Here is a 19,347-nt window from a genome sequence, read left to right as displayed (position 1 = left end):
CTCTGGTTCTAGATTCTCCCACAAGAGCAAACATCTTCTCCTCATTCACTGCAAGGAGACACCTCAGAATTTTACCTGTTTCAATTAACTCTCCTCTCATTCTTCTAAACTCCAGCCTAGCCTATACAGCTTTCCCGCATTAGAAAACCTGGCCATGCAGGTATCGGTCTTGTAACCCTTCTTTGAACTGCTTCCAACACATTGCCATTTTTCTTTAAATAAGGAGACCAACACGGAAAACAGGTCCAGCTGCCCCCCACCTTGCCCATCCTTCTTCCCTTTCTCCCATGGCCTACTCTTCTCTCCAATCAGATTCCTTCCTCTCCAGCCCTTTACATTTCCCACTCACCTGGCTTCACCTATCACCTTCTGGCTAGTTCTCCTTCCCCTTCCATCTTCCTTTTCATTCTGGTGACTTCCCCCTTCCTTTCCAGTCCTGAAGAAGGTTCTTGGCTCAAAATGTCAACTGTTTCAGAGATTCAAAGATTCAAGATTCAAAGCTCATTTATTAACAAAGTAGATACAAATTTTACACCTTGAAATTTGTCTGCTTATCGGCAGCTGCAAAACAAGAAACTTGAATGACCCGATTTTAAAACAGACCCAAAACCACTGCACAGAGAAAGAGAGAAAAGACACTGTGCAAACAATAGAGGCAAGCCAACAGCATTCCCAACCAGACTGAGTCCCAGATCCTCCGCTCCTGGAGCAGCCTGAGTAGGCCCAAGGCAAGCCTCCATCCTAGTTTTCACACCAGTGGGGCAGAAATGCAAGTAGCCAGCTCAATTCAAAGCTTTGGCACCACGGAGAAAGGAACAAACATTCACATGACAGCGAGCAAAGTCAGCCCAAACCTCGCCACCATACCCAACACTTGAACTTCCAGTCTATCTGTGTTAGCGTTTAAATTGTCCAAACACCATGTAGTGCCATGTTCTAGGACTTGGATCCCAGCACGCTGATACGCCTGGGCCGCCCCGCCTGAAGCTGTTCTCGATCTCCTGTACTTCATCAGATCTTCCTACTTCCTTTTTTTACCCCTGTCCTAGCTTGCTGAGCTAAACACCCACTTTTGGGTCACACTATTTAACTACCTTCGCTTACAAAGGGCATGTGGGGAGCTTAGCTCTGTTCTCACAAAGTCAAAAATAACACAGATGACAAAATTCCAACAAAGAGTGGAGTTTCTGACCAATGGTAACTCCGTCCAGGATGCTGATAGTAGAAGATTTGGCAATGGTACATTCTCTGATGTTTAAGGGTAGGGCATCAATCTGCTTCAATAATTCAAATCTTACCACTAAAACAAATATTTCTCTAATAAAAAGTTAACATCTGTATTGGAGGCTATGAAACAATGATAAATAACAGAGCCTGCTCACTTATTTCTCTCAGACAAGGAAATCTTCTTTCCTTATCCTATATCAGGTCAGGCATTGAACATAAAAGTAAGGATGGCATCTTGCATTAGTACAGGTCATTGCTGAGACCATACTTGGAAGATTGTGTGCTGTTTACAGGAAGGATGTCCCCAAGCTGGAAAGGCTGCAGAAAAGATTCTCAAGTATGTTATCAAGACTGGAGGACATGAATTATGAAAAAAAGGGATTGGATAGCATGAGACCTCTCTTCCCTGGATTGTAGGAGGCTGAGAGGTGACTTTATCAAGGCTGATAAAATTATGAGAGAGCAGATGAGGTGGAAGTTCACAATGTATTGGAGAGTTGAAAACTAGAAAATATAGTTTTAAGGTGAGAGAGGTAAGATTTAAAAGAGAGCTGAGAGTAAAATTTTTCACCAGTGGGTGCTGGGTATAAGGATGTAGCAGAGACAGGTACTGTATACATAGGACGTTTAAAACACATTTAGGCAAGTACATGGATAGAAAATGTTTAGAAGGATATGGGCCAAATTCAGGCAAATAGGACTGGCTAGGGCAGACACCTTCACTGGCATGGATAAGTTGGACAACGAGGTCTGTTTCTATGCTGTATAACTCCATGACTCTGTACGTTACTCTAACTCTCTGAGATGGGCTTGCAAAGAACTCAGTTCTAAAGCAAGAGGTGATAAATGATTGATAAAGAGAATGAGTTTTTTTTAAATGATATTCCTCCGTTTTTCACTTAAATAGTGGCTAGGAGCTCCTCTTTCATCATGTTAACCCCAGGCTCCTTCCCTGACTTTGTCAATTGCTTTCAACTCCAGCCATTCTGTGTATAGCACTTTTCCGTAGTGAGAGAACAGAGACAAGGGACTTGTTTGAAGGTAGTTTTTGAGACTTAATCCTGGAAGACAGACTGACAGCTAGAAACTGGACTTTATGCCAATCCAGGGCAGGCCAGCTGCAGATTTTATTTAACAAAACACATATTCACCTGCCCCAGGGAGAGAGCCCCTACAGATCCCAGGCCAAGAAATTTAAATAAATATTAATGGCAATGCATTAAAATATATTGCCTGCTTATTTTATACCATTATATTGGAGACGTTGGTTGGTTCTGGTGTTTGCAATATTCTCATTAAGAAAACACCTTTCTCAATCCTGCCCTGCAGTGCCAAGATTTTGAAATGGTTACAGATGTTGTGGGCGGTTTGACATGTGGTAACGATCCTGCTTCGTGTCTTGGTGAATGGCTGGTCATGTTTTATCAGCTCCATTTTCTTTCTTAACAATTTTATGTCTTTTTTTGCTGAGCATTTGCGTGGATGGTATGAGGTGAAGAATGTATGGAAGGAGCTAAAAGCTTTGCTTTCATGTTCGGGCAGCTTAAGTGTGAGGAGAAACTGGGCAGCTTCCGATGCCATTTTCCCGTCTTCCAGAGATGCAAGTACAGCAGCAACTTGCTTTTACACAGACTCTCTGCAGGCCTGTGGGTGCTGGACTGAGGAAGGGGAGCCAAAGGTTTTACCAAAGACAAGGGTCTCAGGGATGGCTTTAAGAAGATGTGGGAGGAGGAGCGGGGGATATGTGAGTATGGTCTGAAGGCTAGTTGGTAGGAGGGGCTGGGGGAGGAGCACATAGACAGTAGTGGGGTAAATGATAGTTAGTTTATTATTATCACATGCACTGAGATACAGTGAAATGCTTTTGAATAAAGTCTTAACCTATTCAACCTTTCTCTGTAACTTAGTTTCTCAAGACCTGGCAACGTCCTTGTAAACCTTCTCTGCACTCTTTCAACCTTATTAATATCCTTCCTGTAATTAGGTGACAAAAATTAATTTTTGAATTAATTTTTATCATACAAGTTCCTTACGATAGCGGGATAGAAATCACCCACTAACCTGGTAGAACATGTTTCCAAGGCTTTGCATCTTCCGCCTGATGGGAGAAGGGGAGAAAGAACTGGAGTGGGAGAGATTCTTGATTGTGTTGGCTGCTTTCCTGAGGCAGTAAGCTATTTAGGCAGACCAATTTTACAGGAGCAGTCCCTAGAAAGGATTGCCAGGTCTGCTGAGAGGACTATCTCTTCCACCCATGAGAGATATTTATCTAAAGGGCTGCATACGCAGGGCCTGTTAGCATTGTCAGTGATCCCTCCCAACTATCCAACAATACTTTGACCCCTACCATCAGGCAGGAGGTACCATAACATGAGGACAAGAACGGTTAGGATGGAAAACAGCTTCTTCCCTCAGCCTGTAAGACTACTGAACTCCCTGCCACCACCCAGATCTCATCACGTATGAAGCACCAGTAGCGTTATACTGTTTACTTTTTAACCTGTATTGTATGAGCCACTTATTATTTGTTAATTTATTTGTGGTAATATTACTTTATGTGTTATGGGTGTGAGTTATATCCACTGGGATGTGCACCTTGGTTCAGAGGAACATTGTCTCATGTGTACGAGTGAATGACAGTGAAATTGAACTTGAACTTGAGTAAGAACAAGAAAATTAAATGGAACAATAAGGATTTTAAGATGCTGGGAGCAAGTATGATTTATCATTCAAGATACCAGCAAATTTAGGGTGGTGGAAGACCAGAATGGAAAGAATTAGAATTGTCAGAGCAGGCAGATCTTTGAGCTGTAGGGGAGTCAAAGACATGAGGATTAGGTGAGAAAGTTGAACTGAAGCCCAGATCAGACCACCCATGATCAGAATGAATGGAAGACAGGCTCAAAGAACTGTATGGTTTGGTCCTACACTAGATGAGATATTCCTCATTCTGAAATTTCTCTCAACTTTTCTGCATCCATTCCTTTTTAATTCCTCCCCTAAAACAAAACTTACCGATCAATAAAAACAGTTTGGGCGGGGAGGAGTGGTTGGCACTGGGGCAGAAGCCGGAGATGTTACAGAGAAATAAGTGGGAGGCCTTTGTTTTAAGCTATATTGTACCATGTTGGAAAGAACACAAATGATTACAAGACAACTCCACTCGACATGATGGTTTGCAGAGTAAAGGTGAGAAGTGGGGGCAGGGGGAATGTGGGATCCATGCAGTAGAGTTAGCCTTTGTGACCTACAGGCCTTCTGAACATATAACAGGAGCAAATTGATATTCTCCTGTCTGGTTCTGAATTCATCCGTTAACTAACACCATACAAACAAAGACAATACATTTACCCAGTCAAATGAATAATGGCTGCTGTGTTTACCTACCCAACTACAATTGCTCATCATTCAATGTGACCTTTGCAAGTCACAACACAATCCTAGAACTTTCAGACAATATTGAGCTTTGGATAAAAGATTTTGCCTTTGCCATTCTGTCCAGCTGCCTCACAACTCTAGTGACCTGGGATTAATCGCAAACTTCAACACTGTTTGTGTGGAGTTTACACGTTCTTGCTGCGACCACATGGGTTTCCTCTGAGTTACTGCAAAACTTGGCAGTCTTAATTTACCACAGCAAATTGCCCACCATCTTAGTGTGCTAAGGAGCAGTCGAATCTCAGGGGAGTTGTTCAGAAGGTGGGGAGAATTAAGTAGGATTAATGTAGATGGCTGCATGATGGTCAGTAGACTCAACGGGCTGAAAATCCTGTTTCTGTGCAGCGCGATCTACAACTCTAACCTATCCACTAACCCACTAACCTTGGAGAGTACAGCTGTGTGCATTATCACAGCATAGCTTCTGCATTACCACTTCTCAGAAAACCTTTTACCTACAAGGTAGCAATGTGACCAGGAGAGCCTTCGGGAGCTTATTCCATGCAGCTAATTAGTGGGCATGTCCTATGCTACTCCAATGTAATTTTTTGACGGATCGGTTAACACCAGCACAGCGGTAAGAGTTGGCACAGAAGCATGATCTTGACAGCCCTCTGCTCAGAGCATGGTGCAGATTGTAGGGTGGAAATCTGGAAGTAGGCCTTCCAATCCAGCCCAGCAAAGAGTGGCCACCAACTTCAGTGAGGCTAATGCACAGGCTAAAGAGCAGCAGACAAAATTCTTGAAGGACTCAGTGGGTCACACAGCATCTGTGGCGGGAAAAAGACAGCTGACATTTTGGGCTGAGGTCCGTCACCTAGGTTTACTTCTGTCTCTCCACAGATGCTTCCTGACCCACTCAGTTCCTCTATCATCTTGTTTTTTGCTCCAGATCCCTGAATATGCAGTCTCTTGTATCACCACAGGATAAGGTATTGACTACTTAGGACCGTCGTGTGAATCTTTGGAATTTTTGACCCTAGAGGTTTGTGCATTCCTTAAGTCCTGCACTTTAATTTTTTTTCTTCTCTAGAAATTTCAGATTTTATTTATCTCCTCAGATTCATCTATTTAACAAAAAGAATATTTTGTTCTTCAATAAAAACCTAGACTAGTGCTGACATTGTCCCCATTCATCCCTTGTGACCTTTACCTTATCACAAGTCTTCTGCTCTTTGCATCCTAAAACTTGCTTCACTTCTAACTTAAAATGCCATTAACCTGAACTATAACTCTCACTTCTCTCTCCATTGCTGCTGTCTCCTGTGCTGGGTAATTGTGTGTTTAATTCTGCTTCTTGTTCTCTTGCTCTACAAGGTACTTTTGATCGTTATTATTTTAAGCTTTTCATCACTACAATTACCAGCAAATTTATGCAGCACAGTCCTTCCAGAAACGAACCATATTGCTTTCATCAACTGCAAACCAGCAGGCGAGTACTTCTGAAGGCTTGTCTGGATGAACAGATGCCTTATTATTGCTACAGGACATCTAGCCAGAGGTATCAGGGAGGAGTCTCTTCAAAAGCTCTGCCATATTGAAAGAAATACCAGAATCCATTACATAGATTCAAATAGTAAGGAAAGAAACCATTCAATCTTTAGTGCCTAGTAGTTCTTGAAAAAGCCATTCAATTGGCCTTCTTGTTGCACCCCTAGTTCTTCTTAGAGCACTTAACCAATTCTGTTTGAAAGGTAGAACTTAAAGTGGCTTCAAACTTTTCTCAGGTGGAGTTTTCCAGATCATAACATTATGTTGAAAAATGTCCATCTAATTTAGGGTCATGGAGCACACAGAAACTCCCCCCCTGCCACGTCCATGAAAATTATCACTTGCCCGTCAGCATTAATTCCATTTAAGCACTTATTGAACACATTGATACAATGATGAAGAAGGCACACTCGCTTCATTAGGAGCTTGAGATTCAGCATGTCACCAAAGATTTTTGAATTACTATAGATATACAGTGGAGAGAATTCTGACAGATTGCATCACAACCTGGTATGGGATTCAATACTCAGGATCATAAGAAGCAGCAGAGGGTTGTAGGCTCCACCTGCTCCATCACAAGCACAGCTATCCCCTCCATCGAGGACATCTTCTTGAGGCACCACATGCATCACTAAGACCCTCAGTATCCAGGATATACCTTTTTCTCATTACCACCATCTGGGAGGAGGTACAGGAGCCTGATGACACACACTCAATGATTCAGAAACAGCTTCTTCCCCTCTGCCTTAAGATTTCTGAATGAAACATAAACCCGTGAAAACCAACTTATTATTCCTTTTTTTTGCACTATTCAGTTAATCTTGGACAACTCTGTTATGGGGAAACAGTTATTACTACCTACCCTGTTTGCCCCTCATAATTTTGTGCACCTCAGTTATGTCTCCTTTAGCCTCGTCTGCTCCAAGCTTATCCAGATTCTCCTCCATTGTTTCTTCTAAGTTGTGTGGGTGTGCGGCTGCGCAACAAACTGAAATGCTCCTGCGCATGTAGCTTTTGTTGCCATGCAGCTAGAATTGTCTTTTATATAATTTAATATCCTTTTGAAATTTTGCTAGTTTTGAAATCTATGTTAATATTATTATGAAATGCCCCGTCATTAATTATGTGTTAATGAAATAATCCTTAAGTTTTCTAAATAATAAACATACCACAACCTTTACTTTGAAATATATTAGAGCTTCTATATAACTACATTGTCAGTGCTTCAAGTTAAAACTGTTAAAACTTGTAACAATAAACTCAGAATGGAAGTTGGTAGCTCATTGACAATAAACCACGGGCCTACTGAATGCCAATGCCCTCTAGTCAAAACATTTTATTTTTGCTATTGTGCCAGTCAGTTGTTTTGACTGCTCGCATCAGTTACTTGTGTTGTGAGTTGCGATGTGTTTGTTTGATATGCATATTGCAAAAAAAAACATATAGAGTACCATTCAGTTTTCAGGCTATGTAAAAATTTCCTGCTCAAAGCAATAGTTGGGCTGTACAGCTATGAAAAAGAATAGAGGGAATGCTGCTCTCCTTGTACGTAAAGTGCCTTATTCCATACAACACTTTGTGAATCTCTTCTGCACCTCTCCACAGTGCAATTATTTCCGTCCTTTGCAATACACAAAATGTTGGAAGGACTCAGCAGGTCAGGCAGCAATGATGGAGAGAAGTGGACAATGGACGTATTGGGTCAAGACCATTCACCATCACTTCCTCCTTATTATGTGTATTTTGTTGATGTTCCAAAGCAGAGTGAAGATGATTTAGTTATTCCCTTGTCAATGCAGTCTGTTCAGTCCCTTACCCATTATGAAAGCAAACATGATATCTATTATAAGGGTCTTCCCTCCAATCACTTCAAAATTACGTTGCTTTTTTTCAAAAGATGCCATACACTCTGTCATAAAGTCTGTTGCCTCTGCTTCCTTAAACAGACAAGGCCAATTAATGAAGGGTCCTGATGGAGGGTCTTGCCCTGAAACATCGACTGTTTACTCTTTTCCATAGATGCTGCCTGGCCTGCCGAGTTCCTCCAACATTTTGTATGTGTTGCTTGGATTTCCAGCATTGGCAGAAGTACTCATCTTTGATGCCAATTAAGTGTCTGCCTACAATGAGCCCCAATATGCCAACCATCATATTTTCAACAGAGAAGCCAAAATCCCCTCACATCCTCAAGAATTATTTTTGTTAATTAAATTCAAGGCCTTTGATTATCACCCCTAAATCCCAGGATAAATAGGTTTTTTCTTAATTACTTAATCCAATAATCTTGAATAAATATTTCAAATCAAACTTCTGCTTTTTTATACAGCCAATGGTAACCTGATTATCTTCAGAGTCCACCATTTTGGACTGAGACAGATCGGCAAGCCAAGAAGATAAAAGCACTGACAAGAGAAAATCTGCAGATGCTGGAAATCCAAGCAACCCACACAAATGCTGGAGGAACTCAGCAGGCCAGGCAGCATCTATGAAAAAAGATACAGTCAATGTTTTGGGCCGAGACCCTTCATCAGAACTCGAGAAAAAAAGATGAGGAGTCAGGGTTGGATGGTGGGAGAGGGGAGGGAGAAACACAATTGGTGAAACCAAGAGAGGGACGGAAGAAGTTAGGGTCTGGGAAGTTGATTGGTGAAAGAGATACAGGGTTGGAGAAGGGGAAGTCCGACAGGAAAGAACTGAAGGCCGTGGAAGAAAGAAAAGGGGTAAAGACCACTAGAGGGAGGTGATGGGCAGGCAAGGAGATAAGGTGAGAGAGGGAAAACGGAATGGGGAATGGTGAAATTGGGGGGGGCATTACTGGGAGTTTGAAAAATCGATGTTCATGCCATCAGGTTGGAGGCTACCCAGACGGAATATAAGGAGTTGTTCCTCCTACCTGAGTGTCGCCTCTTCACCACAGTAAAGGAGGCTATGGATTGACATATCGGAATCAGAATGGGAAGTGGAATGGGTGGCCTCTGGGAGATCCCACCTCTTCTGGTAGACGGAGTGTAGGTGCTCGCTGAAACGGGCTACCAATTTACATCTGGTCTCACCAATATTCAGGAGGCCACACTGGGAGCTCCAAAGACAGTATACGAACCAAACAGACTCACAGGTGAAGTGTCACCTCGCCTGGAAGGACTGTCTGGGACCCTGAGGGAGGAGGTGTAGGGGCAGGGGTAGCACTTCTTCTGATTGCAAGGGTAAGTGCCAGGAGATAAAAGTGCTGTTCTTTTTCCTTATAGTACATTAAAGAATCATTGAGGAGTTGTACCAATTATTTAAATGTGGAAACAGGACCTTCTCCCAAATCCTCCATGCCTACGGTGTTGCCCAGTGAACTTGACCTATCTGCCTGCATTTGGCCCATAGCCATTTATACAACTCACATCCATACCTTTATCGAGATAGTTTTAAATATTGCTCATATGCCCACCTCAACCACTATTTCTGGCAACTGTTGCAAATATGCACCTCCCTTTGCATGAGGAAGCTGCCCCTATTGTCCCTTTTAAATCTCCCGCCAACCCTATGCTATTTGTTTTTAGCACTCCCCCACCCCCCGTGGGAAAAAGACTATGTACTTTCACTTCGTCTATGCCCTCATACACCTCTATAAGATAACCCTTCAATTTCCTATGTTCCAAGGTAGCAGGATGCCTGGACCACTGACGGAATCACTGAACTAATAATTCATCCTGATTAAGATGCAGATTGGGGTGTAAAAAGTTGTGATATAAAGATCATCATTTTACAGACTCCGCAGATATGCTCTATCCATAACATTCCTGGACAACCTCACCTCTACAACCATCATTCCCAGCCACCACCAGTTCAACATTCCCACTTCCTACCTTCTTCTTGCTGCAGTAAATCTGCCATTTCTTCTCCGTTGGCAAAGCAAACATAGCATCTCGATTCTTGTCAGTGAGATCCAATTCATCCTGGAAACAAGAGCAGACAAAGGAATCAACCATCTTGGTGGACAGAGAGTTATTTTCTCCAGGCATCACAACATGATTTGACTCAAAAAATTTACATGGGGTCTCAGTACTTTAATGTGACTGCTTCACTTTCCCAAGAAAGTGGTCACCATCAGACACTGGAACATTTTCCGAAAGACAGACCCTTAGGCTTTGCAAAGCAGGCTCCAACTGGCATGCATGCATTATTCTGCAGTTTTTGAATAATTTTTATGAAAGTTTATTTGTGAAATTAAGGAATGGCCACTCTCTTTATGTCACAAAAAAACAAAATTGCTGTGCACTTAGTGCTGTTTCTAGTGCATGCAGATGCAGTTATAATAGGTTCATTACACCTACAGTAGTGAAAGGTTTCGGTTTTGCTTTGGGGCTATAACTGTCCCATTGCTGTTGGCGACCAAATGTTTCATGGGTGCTTTATTTAACAGAGAAACACGAGGGACATCAATGCAATGTATTGATCTGATAGGAAATTAATGTAAAGAGAGGTTACCTGACTGTATTGTATATCTTGTGCAAATATTTTCAGAATGAAGTATGTATAACTTTTAAATGAGAAAAAGAGACACATGCTACGTCTGATGTGTACACCCACTAACTAGAGAGTGACCAGTGGTTTGAGTGGACTAACAAGTGGGTGTGGTATAACAGGCAAGAGTTTGGACTCAGTTCTCGAGAAAATTCCAACGAAAATATTAATCTGGATGTTGCCTGAACCAGAGAGCTTGAGTTGGAAGAGAGTGGATAGAATGGGACTTTTCCCCTGGTGTGTAAGAGGCTGGGGGTGGCCTTATTAAATCATGAGGGAAGTAGATAAGGTGGGTGGGCACAGTTTATTTTTCCTCAGGGTACGGGAGTCTAAATTGAGAGTGACTATGTTAAGGTGAGATTGGAAAGATTTAAAGGGGACCTGAGAGACAATTTTTCAGATAGAAAGTGGTGGGTATGTGGAACGAACTGCTAGAGGACATGTTAGAGGCAGGTACAATTACTATATTTTAAAGACAATTGGATAGGTATGTGAATAGAAAACTTTGAAGGGATATGAACCAGGTGGATGGGACTAGCTCAGATGTGCATTTTGTTTGGAATGGAAGAGTGGGGCCGAAGTGCCTGTTTCTGTGCTGTGTAGCTATACGATCTTAACATTAGGACTCCAGTAATTCACTCCAACTCCACTCTTGGTCTCCTAATCAATCTTGATGTGGTGCTTGCATAGTTTCATTCATTGTTTACCTAGCTCATTCCATAAATGCACCTTCCTCCGGGTGAAAAGCTTGCCCCTCTGGTTCCTATTAAATATCTCCCCTTTCACCTGAAAATTATACCCCCTAGTTTTTGATTCCCAAACTCTGGGAAAAAAAGACTGCATTCAGGCTATGTTTACCACATAATTTTTTACACCTCTATAAGATCACTCCCATTCTCCCATGCTCCAGTGAAAACAGTCCTAACCCTGTTTAACCTCTCTCTCCCTAACTCAGTCCCTTAAGTCTCAGAAATATCCCCATAAATCTCCTTTGCATTCTTTCCAGATTAATGGTGCCATTTCTATAGCAGAGTGACAAAAACTGAACACAATATTCCAAATATGGCTTCACTAACATTTTGTACACCTGCACCATAACATTCCAAATTCTATATTCAATGAGCTGACTGATGAAGGCCTTCAACATCTGGTCTATCTGCAAATGTGCACAGAATATTTTTATTTAGTTTTACTTTTTAGGTGAAAAGTCTGACTAAACTACAACAATATCATTACAGCCTCAACAACACCCTCTCCCTCAATCATTGGTGGTCCTCCCACCCCACGGCCACTATGAAGGAGATCTTAGTTTAGGAACCACTTAGTCAAACCAAAGCATAGCAAGCTACAAAACGAGTCAATATGACCATGCATCATTTTATTTTCTTGCCCTGCGTTTTAGTAATCATACAATAAAAATAAAACTATATATATATATATATATATATATATATATATATATTTTAAATGCCCTTATAGATGAATGATCTTCCAGATTGCCTGCTGCAATATCCAAAAGATTAATGATTAATTTCTGATGACTCCAGGGAATCTTTGAAAGCTTGTAAGGATTACATTTCCCTGGTTTGCTTGCAGCCATGTTAGGCAGATTAATGGGAAAGCAGAGAGAGTTGTGTAGGATTAGTGTAAATAGGATTAGTTTGATGATCAGCATGGACTTGATGGGCCAAAGAGCCTGCTTCTGACTCCATAATGATGACACTCCCTTTGAAAGCAAGTTCCACATTTCCACCAATTTGGGGAAAAAGATTTCTTCTGAATTACAGGGTGTACCTGAGTTACGAACACCCAACTTACGAACAATTTGTACTTACAAAGAGCCTGCCATAAAACCTATTATATTAAATAGGTTAAATAGAATTAAAAATTCGTCGGCTCAAGGAAGGAGAACGCCATCCGACATTTTAAGTCAGATCACATTGCCGTTAACACTGTGTTGAGTGTGTAACTTTGTATTTGGCTTAAAATTTTCTTAGCAAGATTCACCTTGACCCCCTTTTCCAGTCAGCTCCGCCCCCACTTGTTCCATTTAACCTGCTTCAGTGCGAATGGACTTTAGGACCCGGGGGAGCTCAGGACCAGCTGCCCACGGCTGCTGCTGAACCTGCAGTGTTTCTGTTCCATTGATGGAAAACGATCATAAATGAAATTAAAGTGGAAATAATAAAGTGATCAGAAAGAGGTGAAATGCTATTGGTCTTTGGAAAAGCGTTAGGCTACAGTCGGTCAATGATCGAAACAATTTTAAAGTGAGAATAATGGAGCACGCGAAAGGCTCTGCCCCGATGAAAGCTACAATTATTACTAAGCAACACAGTGGTTTAGTTATTGAAATACATACATTTCTTAAGTGTCTTATATGCATAGAAAGGTAAGATATATACTATATACTAAGGCAAACGTTTGACTAACTGACACTAAATAATACCTGATGTACCTGTTCTGACCAACGTACAAATCTGACTTAGACGGACTTAGGAACAGAACTTGTTCGTAACCCAGAGCCACGCTGTACATACTGCAGTTTTTTAGTGGCTGTCTTATATAGTTTGGCTATATTTTACCCACAGGTAGAAATGTTTTCTTTGCACTCAGCCAATAAAAGCGATTCAATTGGTTAATATACCTCAAACAGATCACTTCTTAACGTTCTTCTGAAGAAAAAGTGGGCTCATCCTGTACATCCATCCCTGAATATGCACACTCAACATTTTGGTTGTTGGAAATCTGCTTATCGTAACAAGGCAAACCATGCACGATTTTCTAAGTTTGCTTTAACCAAGATTTGTTGTAGATTTAACATGGTTTGTTTTCAATTTTATCTGTCCAGAAATAACCATTCACTTATTATTTTACCTCTGCATAAGATGTGGCTTAAGTTCCAGTATCTGGAAGGATCTGAGCCCTAAACATCAACTGTACTTTTTCTCCATTGATGCGGCCTGCTGAGTTCCTCCAGCATTTTGTGTGTGTTCCCTGTATTCCAAGACCTTTTTGATCTACTGACGCATCACGGCTTCTCTACTCTTCTTACTTTCTTACCAAAAGTGGAGCAGCTTTACAATGCGAGATCACTAGGATATGTTTCCATGCCTGTGGCACAGAGTGGGACACATCTCCAACATGAACAAGGAGCAATTTGCTGGCTTTACCCCAGACTCTGCTCGTGCATGAATTCCATCAGCCACACAGCTAGGAATTCACTTAGTGGTGTGGAGGTCAAATCACAGGGAGATGGTAAACACCAAGGCAATACCAGCATTGCAATTTGCACCTATACAGATCTGAACATAAAAACATCTTCAGATGTTGGAAATCTAAAATAAAAACAGAAGGAGCTTGATCACGAGGGGCGTAGATGGGATCAATTCACATAATTTTTTTTCACAGTTGGAGAAACAAGAACTGGAAAGCAAAGGATTAAGGTGAGAGGGAGAGATTTGGTAGAAATCCAAGGAGCAAATTTTTCACCTAGAGGATGGTCAGTATATGGAATGAACTACCAGAGAAAGTGGTCGAGGCAGGTACATTAACAACAGTTCAAAGGTACTCCGATAGTTACATGGATAGGAAAGGAGTAGAGGGAAAAGGACTAAATGTAGAACTAGTTTAGATAGGAAACTTGGCCTTTTCCTGTGCTGTATGATTCTATAATTCTGCTGCACACACTCAGCAGATCAGGCATCATCTCTGGAGAGAGAACCGGTCAGGTTGAAGATCCTTCATCAAAACTCACATACTTTCATGATGAAGAGTTTTGACCTGAAACATTAACTCTACCTCTCCTACGACACAAGTGGCCTGACCTGCTGAGGTTTTCCAGCAGTTTCTGCTTTTGTTACAAGTAGATTGGTTTCTTGAGTGCTGATTTCACCTGCTATATATCTTTACGAGTGGTGCACAGGGCAGAGGAGGAAGGTACCACACTTCTGGGTGCTCTGAATAGTGATGTGCTTAACTTCAATGAATTATGGAGTCAGTCAATACAAAAACAGGCCCTTTGGCCCATTGAGTCCATGCTGACCATCTAGTACTGTCTGTGCGGAGATTTTGCCTTTTCCCTGTGACCACATGGGTATCTTTGCACATTCCAGAGTTGAATGGGCTGGTGGGTTAATTGGCTGATGTAAACTGCCCTTGGTGAACGTGATCGGTAGGACAATCAGTGAGGAGTTGCTGGGTGTGTGAGAGAGGGAGACTAGGTTACGGAGAAATATGTAAGTGAATTAGACCAGTGGGAGAGCTGGCATAATATATCAGAAGGCCATGGGGCTTTTGTTTCATTGCAGGAGCCTGAGCTGACTGCTCCTAGTGTGGTGCTGACAAAGTTCTGAATTTTTACATGAGGTAGGAGAATATAAATATATCTTACTGAAAAAAGTAATCCTCTCAACAAAAATAGGACCACCTGGCCACTAACACATTACTGTTTGTGGGAGCTGCCTTATTTCTCAAAATTACAACAGCTGTTGCACTTTGAAAGTACACCACTGGCCATAACGTATTCCTGCAACAAGTACAAAGATGGAGTATTTTGTTACCGATGAAAGGTTTTGTTTTGCGGAAAGACCTATACTTCCTTACATAAAAAACACCTGAAGTTAGGGCAACACACACAAAATGCTGGTGGAACGCAGCAGACCAGGCAGCATCGATAGGGACAGTGCTTCTGCCTATGGATGCTGCCTGGCCTGCTGCATTTCACCAGCATTTTGGGTGTGTTGCTTGAATTTCCAGCGTCTGCAGATTTCCTTGTGTTTGAAGTTAAGGCAAGCAAGTTGGAAAGCAAACAGAATGATGTCCTTCATTACAAGATGATTTAAGTACAACAGCAGGGACATCTTGTTTCAATTATACACAGCCTGGGTGAGATTGCATCTGAAATATTAGGTATCGACCTTCTCTCACGACTCTACTTGTAATAGAGGGAGTGCAATTAAGGTTCACTAGACCTATTCCGGGGATAGTTCACTTGTTGATCGATGAAAGGTTCAATGTTCTGGATCTCCACTTTCAAGAGATTAAAAGAATGAGAGATGATCTCATTGAAACATACAAAATACTTACATGGTAAATGCAGGGGTGACATTTCCTCAGATGAGGTGTCTAGAACCAGAGGTCTCAGTCTCAGTCTGAGGCCATTTGGGATTAGATGAAAGAAAGTTCTTCACTCAGAGGCTATCAAAGAGATTCGGGAAATTTTCTTGCTTGAGTAAATTCAGGATCGAATAATTTGGACATTAAGGAAATCAAGAATATGATGTTCATCCAGGTAGATGGTAAGGAAGTTCACCCACAAACTTACTGACTGCTTTTATTTCTTATGGAGGCACAAGAGACTGCAGATTCTGAAATCTGGAGTGACACTCAAAAACGGGAGGAACTCAGTGAGTCAGGCAGCTTTTATGGAAGAAAATGTACGGGGGATATTTCAGATCAAGATCTTTCATTGGGACCTGAAGTTAGATTGGAGATAGCCATATTTTTCTTCTACTTTTCTTTTTTCCATCTCTTTACACCAGTTATCTCCCATCAGTCTTTCAATGCAGATGAAGGATTTTGACCAGAGTGCTTCATGTATTCAACTGGGTTCAGATGGATGATAGGAGATCACATCAAAAGCTACCGAATATTGAAAGGCCTGGATGGAGTGGACTTGAAGAGAATGCTTCTGTTAGTAGGAGAGTCCAGAATTGGAAAGCACAAACCACAAGGTTAGAGGCAATTCCTTTAAAACAGAAATGAGGAGAACTTTTATCAGCCAGCAGGTGGTGAATTTGTGGAGTTCCTTGCCATAAAGCAAGGGTTCCCAACCTTTTTTTAGGCCATGGACTAATACCATTATGCAAGGGGTCTGTGGACCCCAGGTTTGGAAATCCCTAACATAGATGGTTGAGGGGGCCAAGTTGTTGGGTGTAGTTAGGGCAGTCATTAATAGGTTCTTCATTGGTTTAAGGAATTGTGAGAGACAGGAGAAAGTCTGGTCTAATCTTGCTCCTATATCTTATGGTTTTACAGTAATAGATTCATACTGCACAGAAACAGGCCCTTCAGCCCACCACGTCAATTCCAGCCATCCATTACTAGCTGTTGATGCAGAGTCTCCAATGCCTTGGTGATGCATGTGCTTGTCCGAATATATGTTTTGACAGTACCTTCCTCTGCTCCTCAAGGAGCATGTTCCTGACTGCTACCAATCTCTGGATAAAATATTTCCTCCTCTGAATCCCTCAAAACCACTTAACCTATGCCCTCTCTTATTATACACCTCTGCTACACGAATAAAAAGAAGTTTATTTCTATCTCTTCTATCCAGATATCTCACAATGTTGTTTTCCTGTATTAGGTGCCCTTAGTGTCCTCTTCTCTAAAAAAGCAAACACAATCTTTTCAGGAAGAGTGTTCCCAGTGGCTGGGGGGGGGGGGGTTGGAGGGGTCCAGTACAAGAGGGCAGGATCTAATGAGTCATTCAAAACTAAGATAAGAAGAAATCTCTTCTCCAAAAGGCTGGTCCACAGAAAGTGTTTCAAACTAAATCATTAAATGTATTTATGAAGGAGTCGGATATTGTGTCTAGGGCTCGTGAGATCATTGGATATAGGGAGAAAGCTGAAACAGGTACAAAATTTGGATGGTCAGAGCAGAGGAACCTTGGAGTACAGGTGTACATCTCCCCAAAGTGGAGAGGCACGGGTAGGGAGAGTGTTGAAAACATTTGGCATGCTTCCTTCACTGGTAAGGGCAGTGGGTACAAGAATTACAGATGTACAATAGGTTGGTGTGACTGCACTTAGAATACCGTGTGCAGACTGGTTGCCGGGATATTCGGACATCATTAAGCTGGAAAGTGCGATGAAAGATTCATGAAAATGTTACCAGGACTGGACAGCTTGAGCTACAAGGAAAGTAAGTGTTTTTCCCAAGAGTGTAGGAGGCTGAGGGGGTGACCTTCCGAAGGTTTATGAAGTCATGAGGGGCACAGGTAAGATGAATGATCACAATCTTTTCCCAGGGTGGGGGAGAGAGTCTAAAACTAGAGGGGGCAGATTTAGAATGGGGAGGGGGAAGGTATAAAATACATCTTTTTCACACAGAGGGCGCTGGGTATATAAAATGAGAGCCAAAGTAAATGGCAGGGGCAGGTACCATTAAAACTTGCAACAAACTTGAAGGCATGTATATGAATAGGCAAGGTTTAGAGTGAGATTGGCCAAATGGGATCAGCTTGGAAGACAGTTTGGTCAACATGGATGAGGTGGAACAAAGAGGCTGATTCTGTGCTAAATAACTCCATGAATGGAGGGATAAGCATGAGGATCAATTGACCTACTCCTGCTCCTATTTTCCATATTTCTATCTGCACCACAGCAATCTGTTGTCATACTCTCTATCTTCACTTGACCAGACAGCAATTGTCTTAAACGTATTTAATGGGTCATGAACGTGTTGTTAAAGCTAGCTTTTATTGCTTGTCCCTAATTGCCATCAGGGAGGTGGCAGCAGACCTCTACAGCGAGGTTGCGGTTCAAAACCGCTAAGTAGTAGAACTCTTTGCCACTTAGACGACATGGATAGGGTCTTTTATTGAGGAAGATGGACAGTCAGCTGATATTTCTGGTTGGGACCCTTGATCTGGACTGCTGAAATGTCTCAAACTGAAACATTGCTGGTACATTTTCTTGCATACATGCAGCCTGGCCGTTGAGTTCCTCCAACTTATTGCACATTGCTCCAGGTTCCAGAATCTGCAGGCTCTTGTGTATCCACGGTAGCCTTGTTCAAGTCGGGCCAGATACTGTAGTCAGAGGAACAACCATTTCAATTCTGCTGTCCAAACGACAGGCACTTCAGTGGGAAATTAAGTCACTACGTTACTGTTTCTCAGAATACCAGGGTCAGACATCCTGCTTCTCTTCCAATTACGTTGCACTATAGTTGTAAAAGTAGACAGAGCCTCCGCTTAGTGACATGTGTGAAGGAATGTGCTGCTGACAATCCAGTACTCCCTCTGTAGTGTACAGGAGTACAAACCAAGATTGTGCATTCAGACTTGGCATGAACCCATATTGATCGCTAAGCACAGCCACCAATCAAGCAGACAGTGGGGAAAGGAGAATTACATCAATGCCCCTGACAGGCATTCACACCAGAACAGTCATCAACATCCAGCTCCCAAAGGCAGAGGGAGATCAAAACTGTTAAAAATAGAACAATGACTTGGGCCTCATGCAATGAATAAACAAGGACTGAATAGTAAATGATGACACAGCCAAGAGGCAGTATGATGGATTACTGTTGGAGCATTGAGGGCCCACACTGCAACGAAGACTGGCTCAGACTGCAGTGCCCGGTTCAACGTGAACAAGACCCCAATTGTGCTGTCTAAGTAGCAAAGAGAACAGGCCACTTAAAGTCATCAAGCTAACAGCCAAATGAAGGAAGTTACGGGAGCAGTCCGAACTACTTAACACACACAAAATGCTGGAGGAACTCAGCAGATCAGTCAGCATCCATGGAAGTAAACCTACAGTGGAGGTTTCAGGCCAAGACCCTTCTTCAGGACGCTGTCAGGTCCTGAAGAAGGGTCTCATACCGAAACGTTGACTGTTTGTTCATTTCCACAGCTGCTGTCTGACCTTCTGAGTTCCTCCAGCATTT

At 42.1% G+C, this 19,347-nt stretch overlaps 1 protein-coding gene across 4 annotated transcripts in view; it reads right to left on the bottom strand.

Annotated features, from left to right (window-relative positions):
- Positions 1-19,347, bottom strand: part of daam2 (dishevelled associated activator of morphogenesis 2) — a 310,900-nt gene that overhangs the window by 138,682 nt on the left and 152,871 nt on the right. For all 4 annotated transcript variants that reach the window (XM_059982795.1, XM_059982796.1, XM_059982797.1 and 1 more), the window contains exon 3: positions 10,011-10,100. In XM_059982795.1, coding sequence (XP_059838778.1) covers positions 10,011-10,100 — 90 coding nt within the window. The remainder of the gene's footprint in view (positions 1-10,010; positions 10,101-19,347) is intronic.

Source organism: Hypanus sabinus, chromosome 10 (genome assembly GCF_030144855.1).
Source record: "Hypanus sabinus isolate sHypSab1 chromosome 10, sHypSab1.hap1, whole genome shotgun sequence".
In the NCBI taxonomy this organism is placed as follows: domain Eukaryota; kingdom Metazoa; phylum Chordata; class Chondrichthyes; order Myliobatiformes; family Dasyatidae; genus Hypanus; species Hypanus sabinus.
The sequence above is the reverse complement of the archived record's forward strand: the minus strand, read 5'-3'. Positions and strand labels throughout refer to the sequence as shown.